Source organism: Piliocolobus tephrosceles, chromosome 4 (genome assembly GCF_002776525.5).
Source record: "Piliocolobus tephrosceles isolate RC106 chromosome 4, ASM277652v3, whole genome shotgun sequence".
In the NCBI taxonomy this organism is placed as follows: Eukaryota; Metazoa; Chordata; class Mammalia; order Primates; family Cercopithecidae; genus Piliocolobus; species Piliocolobus tephrosceles.
This window is the reverse complement of record NC_045437.1, coordinates 77,954,077-77,968,141: the sequence shown is the minus strand read 5'-3', so window position 1 is coordinate 77,968,141 and position 14,065 is coordinate 77,954,077. Positions and strand designations below refer to the sequence as shown.

General features: G+C 40.9%; 1 protein-coding gene and 1 long non-coding RNA gene across 3 annotated transcripts in view; one reads left to right on the top strand and one right to left on the bottom strand.

Moving 5' to 3' along the window:
• The window catches only part of LOC111544448, a 42,630-nt gene that overhangs the window by 25,087 nt on the left and 3,478 nt on the right, over window positions 1-14,065 (top strand). Inside the window, exon 2 of the long non-coding RNA XR_002732162.1 lies at window positions 6,256-6,349. This is a non-coding gene — a long non-coding RNA (uncharacterized LOC111544448). The remainder of the gene's footprint in view (window positions 1-6,255; window positions 6,350-14,065) is intronic.
• The window catches only part of CKMT2 (creatine kinase, mitochondrial 2), a 32,439-nt gene continuing 21,986 nt past the window's right edge, over window positions 3,613-14,065 (bottom strand). The window contains exons 6-10 of one of the 2 annotated variants that reach the window (XM_023214963.2): window positions 13,602-13,687; window positions 12,568-12,691; window positions 11,112-11,246; window positions 6,426-6,551; window positions 3,613-3,878 (exon numbers count right to left, since the gene is read on the bottom strand). In XM_023214963.2, coding sequence (XP_023070731.2) covers window positions 3,759-3,878; window positions 6,426-6,551; window positions 11,112-11,246; window positions 12,568-12,691; window positions 13,602-13,687 — 591 coding nt within the window. In that variant the 3' untranslated portion in view covers window positions 3,613-3,758. The remainder of the gene's footprint in view (window positions 3,879-6,425; window positions 6,552-11,111; window positions 11,247-12,567; window positions 12,692-13,601; window positions 13,688-14,065) is intronic. The other variant, XM_023214962.3, reaches the window with a different exon arrangement.

Below are 14,065 nucleotides of genomic sequence, written 5' to 3'. Positions count from 1 at the left end.
CTCGGATGGAGTTCCTGCAGTCCCGACATCCCGACAGGAGTGGGGCTGGGAAGTCCCCCTGGCTCACTGGCCGAGAGCGGCTTTTCTAGGAGTGGGAGGGCAATAGTCAGGGCACGGGCGTGTCGGGGGCGTTCCGCAGGTGTGACCAGGTAAATCTTGGTCTCTTCGGATTGACGTCACCTGGCACATGCCCAGTTGGTCTGCACCCTCCCGGGTGCCGGCTGCATTTTTGCGGGCGCGGGAAAAGCTGGGGGCGGGGGGGATGAAGAACCCGGAAGTGCACCATCTTGCCTCTGTTGGTCCAAACACCAGGATTGTTTTTTCTGGTTCCTTCTCATTTGTGTAGACTATGTCAGAGGGAAGATTTAGGACTGAAGGCTGCTATTCAGATTCTTTTGTCCCACAGGGTGCTCCCTTGATGTGGTGCTCTCCCTCTTCCCTTAGGGATGTGGCTTCCTGAGAGGCAAACTGCAGTGATTGTTATTTCTCTTCTGGATCTAGCCACCCAGCAGAGCTAATAGGCTCTAGCCTGGTACTGGGATTGTCTGCAAAGAGTCCTGTGATGTGATCTGTCTTCGGGTCTCTCAGCCATAGATACCAGCACCTGCTCTGGTGGAGGCTGCAGGGGGTGAAATGCACTCTGTGAGGGTCCTTGGTTGTATTTTTGTTTAGTGTGCTAGTTTTGTGTTGGTTGGCCTCTAGCCAGGAAGTAGCACTTTCAAGAGAGCATCAGCTGCAGTAGTATAGGGAGAATCAGGCAGTGGGTGGGGCCATAGAGCTCCTAAGACACTATGTCCTTTGTGTTTGGCTACCAGGGCAGATGGAGAAAGACCATCAGGTGGGGGGCAAGGTTAGGTGTGTCTGAGCTCAGACTCTTCTTGGGTAGGGGTTGCTGCAGCTGCTGTGGGGTGTGGGGGTGTGGTTCTCAGACCAATGGAGTTATGTTTCCAGGAGGATTATGGCTGCCTTTGCTTTGTCGTGCATGTTGCCAGGGAAGTGGGAGAATGCTGGCAGTTACAGGCGTTACCAGCTCCCACGCAAGCCGTGAGGCTAGGTTGCCCCATCCTGAGCTGCACTGAGTTTATTTCCAGGCAGCTGGTGAGTGGGGCTGAGAACGTGCCCCAGGCTCCATGCCTCCCGACTGAGGAAGCAAGCAGGGCTTTCAGATTTCATGCCTCCCTGCCTGCCACAGCTTCTCGGCTTGTATCTGCACTCCTGGTTTGCCCGCTCCCCAGGTTCTGTCCAGGAGACTTTGTGTTTGGTGGAAATTGTTACAAAGTTCAGCTGGAAATTTCCTTCTCCTTGTGGTCCTTCCCCAATTTCACTGGCAGCCCTCCCCAAGGATACCTGAGAGACAGAGTCAGAAACGACTTCCCTGGGGATGGAGAGTTTCCACAGGGCCCTTCCTGTTGCTTCTCCTACCCCTGTATTTGACTCAGCTCTCTAAATTTATCTCGGCTCCCAGGCAAGGTCAAATTCTTCTGTGATCTGGACCTTTAGGTTCCCCAGTGAAGATGTGTGTGTCGGGGCAAATTATCCCCCTTTTACACTTTCACACCTTGGGCACTCACAGTTTTCTGGCTGTCTCCCAGAGCCTGCAGCCTGCCTGTTTGTGTACTGGGTTCTAATGTGAAATATATATTTTCACATGTTTTTTTTCCTTTTACAGTAAAAGGGGAAAAAAAAGTAAGTCACTGCCTTATTTAATCATCATAAAAACTTTATAAGGCAGGAATTCTCTCCATTCTACAAATGAAATCAAGACTATTAAGTTAAATAATTTACCTTTGGTCATGAGCCTGAATCTCATGCAAATTTTTTGACCTCTAAACAACTTCTTTTAGGCTGGGCACAGTGGCTCATGCCTGTTATCCCAGCACTTTGGGAGGCCAAGGCAGGAGGATTGCTTGTGTCCAAGAGTTCAAGACCAGCCTGGGCAACATAGTAAGACCCTGTGTCTACAAAAAAAAATAAAAAATTAGCTGGGCATGGTGGTGTGCACCTGTCATCGCAGCTACTCGGGAGGCTGAGGTGGGAGGATCGCTTGAGCTTGGGAGTTTGAGGCTGCCGTGAGCCATGACTGTACCACTTCATCAGCCTGGGTGACAGAGTGAGACTTTGTCTCAAGGAAAAAAAAATTATTTTGGCTGCTTTCAGAACATTCAGACATGCTCTTTTATGATGTTTGGCGTGAGGGGAGAGTAGCTCAGTCTCCATAAGCAGACTTACTGTGGAAGCCCAGAAGTCAAGGAGAAGACCCCTGTTACTCTTCCCCTGAGGAAGAGAGCCAGAATGATTTTTCACCCATCGAAGCTTTCTCATTGCATCTGCCTCTGGTGTAAGGAATGCAGCAAATTTTAAAAGGCCTGTGACTCAGAACCATGCTCTGTTCATATGAGTGCTTAATGAATACTGATTGTACTAGACCTTAGTAGACAGGAACTATTTGCATGCTATATGACTCCCATGGCTGGAAGATATGGTATTCATTTAGAATTTTAGTAATTAAAAGTCCCTTTATCTCTTCCAATGGACTCATCTTATAAAAGGTCTTATTTTGACTGTAATATTGCCAATGTGCTTGTTTCTTGTAGCAAAATTAAAACTTATCACAACTTCTGCAAACAGGATGATGTCACTTACTATAGGGTGCATAACTTGATCTCATTTCTATTGAAAAGTATTTATCTTTTGTGTGTGGAGCTGTTTCCTAACTTGTTACACAATTAATTGCTCCCACCTACTCTATCACGTTCCTTCAGGCTATAGACATCGCAGGATAGAAGGAAAATAACAAGATTCAAGGTAATAATCTGCATGCTGAAGGAAGAATTCTGCTTTCAGATATACTAAAAACATTTTCAGTATTTCAGACATCAAATTTTGAATTGTTTTTGAGAGACTGAGTATATAGAGAGACAATGGCTAGACCACAGGACAACAGAACTCTCCCCCACAACCTCTAAAGCAATCATTCTAAGCGGTCAAACCCTAACCTCTGTAGCAGTCAGTACAGGATGGTCAGGACTTGGTCAATGACTGCTGACTTCTCTAATTTTTGCCCCTGCCTCCAACTCAGGACCAATCAGATAAAACCAAATATGCTTCCCAAAATAATCACACAGCATACCCCACTTCTAGATAGCCTGTCTTCAACTACCCCACGCCTGCAACCCCAATCAGAGCATACCTGAAACCTCCCCTTTCTTTCACCATAAAGATTTCTCATGTCTCTGCCTGCCTTTGAGTCACTGCCAAATGCAAGTGATGATGGTTGACACCCTTGTGACAGCAAACTCTGAATAAGTAGCCTCTATTTGTGTAGTCTTTATTGCCACACTTTCAATAGGTAAGTCTTCTCTTGCTCCATTTGCCAGAAAATTGCTTATTATATTAATTCCTTATTTTCCAATGGGGTCCATAAGAGATTTCCTAAAGGGTTGACTAACATCTAGATAGCTAAAGGGTTATTTAGAGGTGTAAGCTGTGGCAAAATCAAAACTTACAAATATTAGTTTTATTGTCTTAAAATATTTTGCTTCTTGTCTACTTGTAATCGGATGTGTTTGCCCTTCTTAGTATTATTTTAAAAAATCAGAAACAAAGCAAAGATATGTTAAGGAGAGTTTTTTATTGTAAAGATAGGCAGGATCTACAATTTTACATTTTTCCAAGTGTACAAAAACTCTCAGAGTAGAGATTTCTTTATGTCTGTCGTACCAGCAAACAGATTATTTATAAACTGGGAAAGAGAAAGTTCACTTTTTGCCAAACTGAGGCAGAGGGGGCGGCACCTTAATATCTTGGCCTCTCTCCAACTTCTTTTCACAATCCACCAGGTAATTGACTCCATCGATGACTATCTGAACAAGCTCAACCTTTGACAGTGAAGATGATGAATGATTAATTTGAATAGAAGACATCTGCAGGGCATCGATTAACAGGAACAGCACTGGGATAAATGAGAACTTGCCACTTAGATGGACTTCACAACAATTTCTTCCTTCCCAGAGACGGAAGGCAGAGATATAAGGGTTTCTGTCAATCTTTCCATAGTTAAGATGGGGATACTACTTTGTATGTGAAAGCTTTTTTACTATATGAAAACCATTAGTTTGCATCTCAAACATTTTTTTCCTATCAGTCTATACAATATCAGAGTTTGTCTAAAAGTAAGACTACAGTGACACCTTTGTGTTGTTCTTTGGCCTGGATCTGAATTCTGACCTGCCACTAATCTGAGCACTGGGTATGCTAATATAGTTCAGATGTCATCATTAATACAGTGGGTGTCTTCCTGAAAAATTAATGTCAAATGTTTGGCAACTAAATCATGTTTGTGCTGGGCAAGCTTATTAATGAAATGAAGTTTTACAAATTAAGATATACTTTCTAAAATTCCTGTTCTTAAACTATGTATAGAAGTTTGGTTTCCAAATACTTGTTTTCCTTAAACCAGAGCATATCTACTTAATTTTTTTTCCCCCATGGGATCACCTCCTAAGCAAATGACTTGCACTGCTCTCAAGGAAACCCAAGAGAAATTAGTTAACTTCTCTTGAGAAATTAGTTAACTAAGAGAAATTAGTTAACTAAGAGAGAAATTAGTTAATTCCAGACATACATTATACAACTCAAGAATGAGCAGCAAGGATGGAAGGGATCGTTGAATGTTAGTTCTTAGGCATCACATATTCCAGCTGCCTCCCTATCTGTTTATATGCATAAGGAAACAGGCTCCGAGAGAGGGTTAAATCAGAATGTTAGTCACTACTAACTAAAATACATATTCTCTACTTAGCCCTTTGATCCCTTCCAGTATTGGTGAGAGTATGGTGAGACAGGTCTCTCACTCAATGCCAGTAGACTCTATCTTGGTATAAATCTGGTAGAAAACGTGGTCATAAATAGAGCACCCTGGTTTTAACCCAGGAATTCCTTTCCTAGAAGTATATCCTAACTAAATAACCAGAGTTGTGATTAGAATTATGTATAGAGATGGTCAAATGTACAATCAGGAAAACATTAAATAGATAATAGATTATCTTTACTGTGATTAAAAATCATGGTTTTGAAGAATACTTAATATTGTGGGAAGATGCTCATGATATAATACATTGGAAAAAATTATAACCAGTATTTGGTTATAGTACTAAACATGTATTATAACAATTTTTAAAGTTTTTTGAGTTGTTTTTAAAAAGAATGAAGAGCCATTTAGAATAATGTTCACAATGGTTATCAGGGTTGTTGGGTTAAATAAATGGTGTTTTAAAATTATTTTTTGGCATTTTCCTCACTTTTATAGTGAGTGCCTAGTATAGTTTGACTTAACATTTTTTAAGCATTAACTACATTGTTTTCCAGTAATAAATATCTAGTTAATCTTAGAATCAACAGGGCTAGCCTCCCAGATTTTCTTTATTCACTACACCACACATGATTCAGTAAATTTCAGAAGTTGTGGTATTATAGTTGCTTGTCCCTCAAGTACTTTACCAGAGCTGATAGCACATTGGCTGATCTAATTGTTTTGAGTGTTTCTTCCTTTCCTTTTCCTCAGTGTACCTACTGGTAGGGATATCAATAGGCAGTGAAATATTCACAAACTGGTAAGGAAGAGAGAACTTTGATAATTCACAGATTTAATAACCAGTCACTGAATTATTAAGAGTTTTGTTATGAGAAGAGGCTTTTAAATTAATGATGGGCATATTATGTCCAATGGGACCACATCCAGATAAGCTGGTATAACTTACCACAATCAGTATTTGCTTAGCTTTCAGCTGCATGTTCCTTACGTGTCATCTTTTTGCCTCATTCATTGTTTCAGGCCACACAAAGTCTACAAATCCTTTTCATCCTACATATTCATCACAGAATCCTAAGGATTTTATGAGCACAAACTTATCTAAACCTAGCACATAACATATTTGCTATCTTTAGCCTAAGAAATAACAGTTTAGAAACCATTGAGTATCTAAGAACAGCAAAGTGAAGATGATCGTTTGTAGCCTTCACCAAAGAAAATTCAGAATCAAGAGAAAATTCCACTATTTTGCCACCCTCAGAGGGATAGCATAGATGTTCTGACTCTGCAGTAATAAAAAACTGCAGTCCTTTAGCATAACAGAGCTCCTGCTCGCTGAGGATTGTTGGAATAGCTCTCGTGGCAGGTCGGTGACAACAGTCCCACTGTGAATTCCTATACTTGCCTATAAATTCTCAGCTCACATTATGTTTACCTTTATGCAGTTACTTCCCATGGAAGAATAATGTTACAGAATGAAAAGCTAACATAACTCAGGACTTGATGGGTGAAGAGGAAGTCTCGAATTTTGTGAAAACGGTAAGGCTGTTTGCTTTTCTCTATTCTCTTAGGGTGATTTTGTTAGTTCATGTTACGAAAGTGAGAGAGACATTACCTCTGATCGACCAATTCTATCTATGTTGGAAATGTCGTACACATCTGCGACTGCGGCAGTGTCCACACCACCTGTGCCACGCTTCTGGAGTCTTAGGTTTTCCAGGATCTTAGAAAAGCGTGGGTCCTAGGACAAAGGGATAATACTTAAATGTGGTAAGAGGCAAAATCAATTCACAATCATTGGTGCATTTACTGACAAAAGACATATAGTGAGAGATAAGTTTAACTTTATATACTTTAAGTTCTGGGATACATGTGTAGAACGTGCAGGTTTGTTAAATAGGTATACATGTGCCATGGTGGTTTGCTGCAGCCATCAACGCATCACATTAGTTATTTCTCCTAATGCTATCCCTTCCCTTCCCCAAACCCCCAACCCCTGACAGGCCCCAGTGTGTGATATTCCCCTCCCTGTGTCCATGTGTTCTCATTGTTCAACTCCCACTTATGAGTGAGAACATAATGGTGTTTGGTTTTCCATTCTTGTGTTAGTTTGCTGAGAATGATGGTTTCCAGTTTCATCCATGTCCCTGGAAAGGACATGAACTCATCCTTTTTTATGGTTGCATAGTATGCCATGGTGTATGTGTGCCACATTTTCTTTATCCAGTCTATCATTGATGGGCATTTGGGTTGGTTCCAAGTCTTTGCTACTGTGAACAGTGAATCAATAAACACACGTGTGCATGTGTCTTTATAATAGAATGATTTATAATCCTTTGGGTATATACCCAGTAATGGGATTGCTGGGTCAAACGGTATTTCTAGTTCTAGATCCTTCAGGAATCGCCACACTGTCTTCCACAATGGTTGAACTAATTTACATTCCCACCAACAGTGTGAAACCATTCCTATTTCTCCACATCCTCTCCAGCACCTGTTGTTTCCTGACTTTTTAATGATTGCCATTCTAACTAGTGTGAGATGGTATCTCAGTGTGGTTTTAATTTGCATTTATCTAATGACCAGTGCTGATGAGCTTTTCTTCATGTTTGTTTGCCACATAAATGTCGTCTTTTGAGAAGTGTCTGGTCATATCTTTCACCTACTTTTTGATGGGGTTGTTTTTTTCTTGTAAATTTAAGTTCCTTGCAGATTCTGGATATTAGCCCTTTGTCAGATGGAAGGATGGCAAAATTTTTCTCCCATTCTGTAGGTTGCTTGTTCACTCTGATAGTTTCTTTTGCTGTGCAGAAGCTCTTTAGTTTAATTAGATCCCATTTGTCTATTTTGGCTTTTGTTGCCATTGCTTTTGGTGTTTTAGTCATGAAGTCTTTGCCCATGCCTGTGTCCTGAATGGTATTGCCTAGGTTTTTTTCTAGGATTTTTATGGTTTTTAGGTCTTATGTTTAATCCATGTTGAGTTAATTTTTGTATAAGGTGTAAGGAAGGGGTCCAGTTTCAGTTTTCTGCATATGGCTAGCCAGTTCTCCCAACACCATTTATTAAATAGGGAATCCTTTCCCCATTGCTTGTTTTTGTCAAGTTTGTCAAAGATCAGATAGTTGTAGATATGTGGTGTTATTTCTGAGGCCTCTGTTCTGTTCCATTGGTTTATATCTCTGTTTTGGTAGAAGTACCATGCTGTTTTAGTTACTGTAGCCTTGTAGTATAGTTTGAAGTCAGGCAGCATGATGCCTCCAGCTTTGTTCTTTTTGTTTAGGATTGTCTTGACTATACGGGCTACTTTTTGGTTCTATATGAAATTTGAAGTAGTTTTTTCTAATTCTGTGAAGAAAGTCAATGGTAGCTTGATGGGGATAGCATTGATAAATTACTTTGGGCAGTATGGCCATTTTCACTATAATTGATTCTTCCTATCCATGAGCATGTAATATTCTTCCATTTGTTTGTATCCTCTTTTATTTCTTTGAGTCGTGGTTTGTAGTTCTCATTGAAGAGGTCCTTCACATGGCTTGTAAGTTGTATTCCTAGGTATTTTATTCTCTTTGTAGCAATTGTGAATGGGAGTTCATTCATGATTTGGCTCTATTTGTCTATTGGTGTATAGGAATGCTTGTGATTTTTGCACATTGATTTTTGTATCCTGAGACTTTGCTGAAGTTGCTTATCAGCTTAAGGAGATTTTGGGCTGAGACAATGGGGTTTTCCAAATATACAGTCATGTCATCAGCAAACAGGGACAATTTGACTTCTTCTTTTCCTAACTGAATACCCGTTCTTTCTTTCTCTGGCCTGATTGCCCTAGCCAGGACTTCCAACACTGTGTTGAATAGGAGTGGTGAGAGAGGGCATCCCTGTTTTGTGCCAGTTTTCAAAGGGAATGCTTCCAGTTTTTGCCCATTTAGTATGATATTGGCTGTGGGTTTGTCATAAATAGCTTATTATTTTGAGATACAGTCCATCAATACCAAATTTATTGAGAGTTTTTAGCATGAAGGGCTGTTGAATTTTGTCAAAGGCCTTTTCTGCATCTATTGAGATAATCATGTGGTTTTTGTCTTTGGTTTTGTTTATATGCTGGATTACGTTTATTGATTTCCGTATGTTGAACCAGTGGTCTGTTATTATCCAGGTGCTTTTTTACCCTCATTGAAATTGGTTGAGAGGGCCCTATGTTCTTTTACTTTTGGGGATGTAGAAAAACTGCATGTCAGTAGCATATCCTTCTGGGTATCAGATTCTAGCCTTGTTCCTTGTCTTTGCAATATGAGTTCTGACAAATGCATAATGTCACATATCCACTATTTCAGTAACATATATCATAGTTTCACTGTCCTAAAAAATGCCTTATTCTCCACGTATTCATCTCTTCCCTCTTTGCCTCCCTTTCCCCAAACTCTTGCAACTACTGATCTTTTACTGTCTCTATAGTTTTGCCTACTAGTGTTTTTTTCTCTCACACTTTTAAGTAAGTGCTATTGATTTGTGTATGTTGAACCAGCCTTGCATCTTAGAGATGAAGCCTACTAGATTGTGGTGGATAAGCTTTTTGATGTGCTGCTGGATTCAGTTTGCCAGTATTTTATTGAGGATTTTCGCATCGAGGTTTATCAGGGATACTGCCCTGAAATTTTCTTTTTTTTATTGTGTCTCTGCCAGGTTTGGGTATCAGGATAATGCTAACCTCATAAAATGAGTTAGGGAGGAGTCCCTCTTTTTCTTTTGTTTGGAATAGTTTCAGAAGGAATGGTACCAGCTCCTCTTTCTACCTCTGGTAGAATTCAGCTGTGCATCTGTGTGGTCCTGGACTTTTTTTGGAGCTATTAATGACTGCCTCAATTTCAGAATTTGTTATTGGTCTATTCAGAGATTCGACTTCTTCCTCGTTTAGTCTTAGGAGGGTGTATGTGTCCAGGAATTTATCAATTTCTTCTAGATTTTCTGGTTTATTTGCAGAGGTGTTGATAGTATTCTCTGATGGTAGTATTTCTGTAGGATCAGTGGTGATATCCCCTTTATCACTTTTTATTGTGTCTATTTGATTCTTCTCTCTTTATTAGTCTGACTCATGATCTATCTATTTTATTAATCTTTTCAAAAAACCAGCTTCTGGATTCATTGATTTTTTGAAGGGTTTTTCGTGTCTCTATCTCCTTCAGTTCTGCTCTGATCTTAGTTATTTCTTGTCTTCTGCTCACTTTTGAATTTGTTGCTCTCACTTCTCTAGCTCTTTTAATTGTGATGTTAGGGTGTCGATTTTAGATCTTTCCTTTCTCCTGTAAGCATTTGGTGCTATAAATTTCCCTCCACACACTGCTTTAGCTGTGTCCCAGAGATTCTGGTACATTGTGTCTTTGTTCTCTATTGGTTTCAAAGAACTTACTTATTCTGCCTTCATTTCGTTATTTACCCAGTAGTCATTCAGGAGCAGATTGTTCAATTTCTATATAGTTGTGCGGTTTTGAGTGAGTTTCTTAATCTTGAGTTCTAATTTGATTGCACTGTGGTCTGAGAGACTGTTATGATATCTGTTCTTTTGCATTTGCTGAGTAGTGTTTTACTTCCAATTATGTGGTCAATTTTAGAATAAGTGCGATGTAATGCTGAGAAGAATATATATATTCTGTTGATTTGGGGTGGAGAGTTCTATAGATATGTGTGCATGAGGTCTGCTTGGTCCAGAGCTGAGTCCAAGTCCTGAATATCCTTGTTAATTTTCTGTCTTGTTGATCTAATATTGACAGTGGGGTGTTAAAGTCTCCCACTATTACTATGTGGGAGTCTAAGTCTCTTTGTAGGTCTCTAAGAACAGTGCTCTACGACAGTGTTCCTCCAAGTGTAGACCCTTGACCAACAACCCCAGCATCATCTGGAAACTTGTTAGAAATGCAAATTCTGCAGGTAGGGCCTAGCAACTTGTGTTTTACCAAGTCCTTCAGGAGATCTTGTGCATGCTCAAGTTTGAGAACTGGTTGAACTAGAAGAGACAGAGAAAGGCGATAGAAAGAACCAGAGAGAGCAGAGACTACCTATCCCAATTTGTTACATGAGGAAAACTGTAAAGGCCTTATTCTTGAAGCTACCATCTTTTTCTTACAGCCTTAACCTTTTATTCTAACTAATACAAATGTCTTTTGAGGCAAACTTAATTTTTTCTTATTTTTATATTGTAGGTAGAGAAAGTAAGGGTTAAGGAGGAGTGGGCAGTGGTGTTTTCTCCCTCCACAGTCACATCTGAGCTGATCCTGGCCCATCAGGGCCATTGGGCACATAACAGTACCTTGCTGAGCTTTGGGATCCTAACGTGGACACCAGCTCGTAGTCCTGTTCCAAGGTTCGAAGGACAGGTCAAAATGTATCCTAGGCGCTCATTCCACATGAACTCCCAGCCTCGTTCTTGGATTAACCGTTCTACCTACAAGTAGAACCACAGTGAACAAATGATAGCATTTTCCAACATCCATTCATTCAGCACATCTCTAGCACCAGTGGGGGAGAGATGTGTACCCTCCGCTGGCATGAATGAAATTAAGGTAAATTTATAGTACTCCTTTCCTTTAAGAGAAAATAATACCTCCCCTACCAGACTATTAAAATGGCCCAATTTAGTTAAATGAACCATGTAAAGCAGTGGTCCCCAACCATTTTGGCATCAGAGACTGGTGTCTTGGAAGACAGTTTTTCCATGGATCCTAGGGAGTGAATGTTTTGGGATGAAACTGTCGTTCCACCTCAGATCATCAGGCATTAGCTTCTCATAAGGAGCATGCAACCTAGACCCCTCCCATGCGCAGTTCACAATAGGGTTTGTGCTTCTATGAGAATCTCATGCCTCTGCTGATCTGACAGGAGGCAGAGCTCAGGTAGTAATACTGGCTTGCCCACTACTCACCTCCTGCTGTGCGGCCCAGTTCCTAACAGACCACAGACCGGTACCAGGTCCGTGGCCTGGGGGTTGAGGACCCCTGATGTAAAGCAGTCAACATAGTACCTGGCACGTACTAAGCACTCAATGAATGTTAGTTGGTGGTATTTTTCATGCCAAGAGAGTAGGAGAATATAGGAATTCTCAGCAGGTAAGTCTATGGACAGGCTACATTCTCTATCATCTCTATGCTTAGAATAGCCCAGAGCAATATTAAATAAATCAAAAAACAAGTAATGATCCACAGACTTCCCTAAACCACAGTGGAATGGGGGGGGGGGGGGGGTAAGCAAAATCACTTTCTAATAACAAGAGAAAGGCACCTATTTTCTGAAGCGCACTACCTTGGAAGTTCCACTCCAAAAAATGCCTTGAGGCTGGGCGCGGTGGCTCATGCCTGTAATCTCAGCACTTTGGGAGACTGAGGCAGGTGGATCACCTGAGGTCAGGAGTTCGAGGCTAGCCTGACCAACATGGTGAACCGCCGCCCCCCCCCCCCCCCCCACTAAAAATACAAAAATTAGCCAGGCATGGTGGTAACCACCTGTAATCCCAGCTACTTTGGAGGCTGAGGCGGGATATTCACTTTCACTTGAACCCAGGAGGCGGCAGTTGCAGTGAGCCGAGATCACGCCACTGTACTCCAGCCTGGGTGATGAGGGAAATTCCATCTCAAAAAAATTAATTAAAAAGCCTTGATTTCTAGAAAAAATGTTAGCTTCATGTTGGAAGTTCCCATAGTGTCTTCGTTCAAGAACAATATGGTAATTTTATTTTAATAAATATCCGGAAATCTCAGATAACATCTTACTTCTTTTAGTCCACGACAGAATCGCTCAAATACTCGTTTCATATTGCCTCCTTTTTCCATTGAGATTACCCTGGTGTGATCCTCCTCATTTATCCAGATGAGAAATGTCTTATCATAATTATGCCTAATGAAGAGAGAAATATGGTACTGAGTGTTAACTGCATTTGTTTCAACACATGAAAACTCCCATTACCTCCCTAGCTTGATTGCTTCATTTCACCTTCCTCATTTCCTAGATGGCCTTAATCTCTTAACTGTGCCTAAACAAGTATGACAAAATAATGTTACTTTGACAGAAGGAAGATTAAGACCAACTCTCCCCCTTAAAGATGTCATGTTTTTAGCAAACAAGAATATAATTTCCCCTAGGTCCTCTGACTAGGATGACAGTAATTCAACTGCATAACATTTGGCTTTGACACAAGAATGTTTTGTCTCCTAAACAATTCAACCAAAATCTTGTGCTTTAAAAAGGAGATAGGGGTTACCTTCCACCCAAGATGTTAAGGTATGCAGCATTTCACAGGTTTGCTCCATAGATCCTGCCTGTCCATCCCTACAGAGCAGCTGCATATGAACACTTTTATTTCTGCTCCTTCAGGTACACTCATATATAGCCTGTGCAGGAAGCAAAGTGGGCTGAGGACTGTTGGCCAACATAAAACGTGTGTGCACTAGATATCAGTTCTTTAGGGTTTTTCTTAAATCCTCAATATTTTCTATGTTTTGCTCTTTTAATGTTATGAAACAGATTATCTGTGAGGTCAAATAATATGAAGTAAATTTTTTCTTAAAAGCCAGCCTTTTTTCTCATGCATAATTCATGCAAACCAGGTCATATTTCACACATCTTAGAAACATCACAATACTTAGATATACACACACACACACACAATTTCCAAGTAGTCTTTTTCGTTTAGCTCATCTGGGCATGCTGTCAGCTGTAGCACACAGAAACTCCAGGTTAGGATAAGCAGGTGATCTCAAAGAGATCCTCTGCAGATATTGCAAATGCGAAAATGCTGCATCCATACCAGATTCCCCTGGCATCTGGCCAGTCACGGGCCATCCCAGCACATGTTAATAAAGGGGACACTGGCTTATCAAACAGAAAGTGGTCCTGTAGGCCAAAAGGGATAAAGCAGAGAGGAGAGACTGATGAGATCAAACAGGACTGCAAGTGCCAGGTGAACAAGTTCCAACTCACTTACCATGGCTGCTGTCTCTTAGCAGTGGTTCCTAGCTTTGCTGCGCACTAGAATCACCTGGTAGCTTCAAACAATGCCTACTTCCCATCCCCCAGAGATTGACCTAGCTGTTATAGACTGGTCTGGGCATCAGGACTTTTTAAAAACTCTTCAGGTGATTCTAGTGTACAGCTCATGTTGGAAAAACACTGGGTTAGTCCATGTGGATACTCATTACACCATTGTGGAGTGGGTATACACTACCAATGCCAACCCTATGCAGTGGCTGAGTGAGCAATGAATGAGGGATA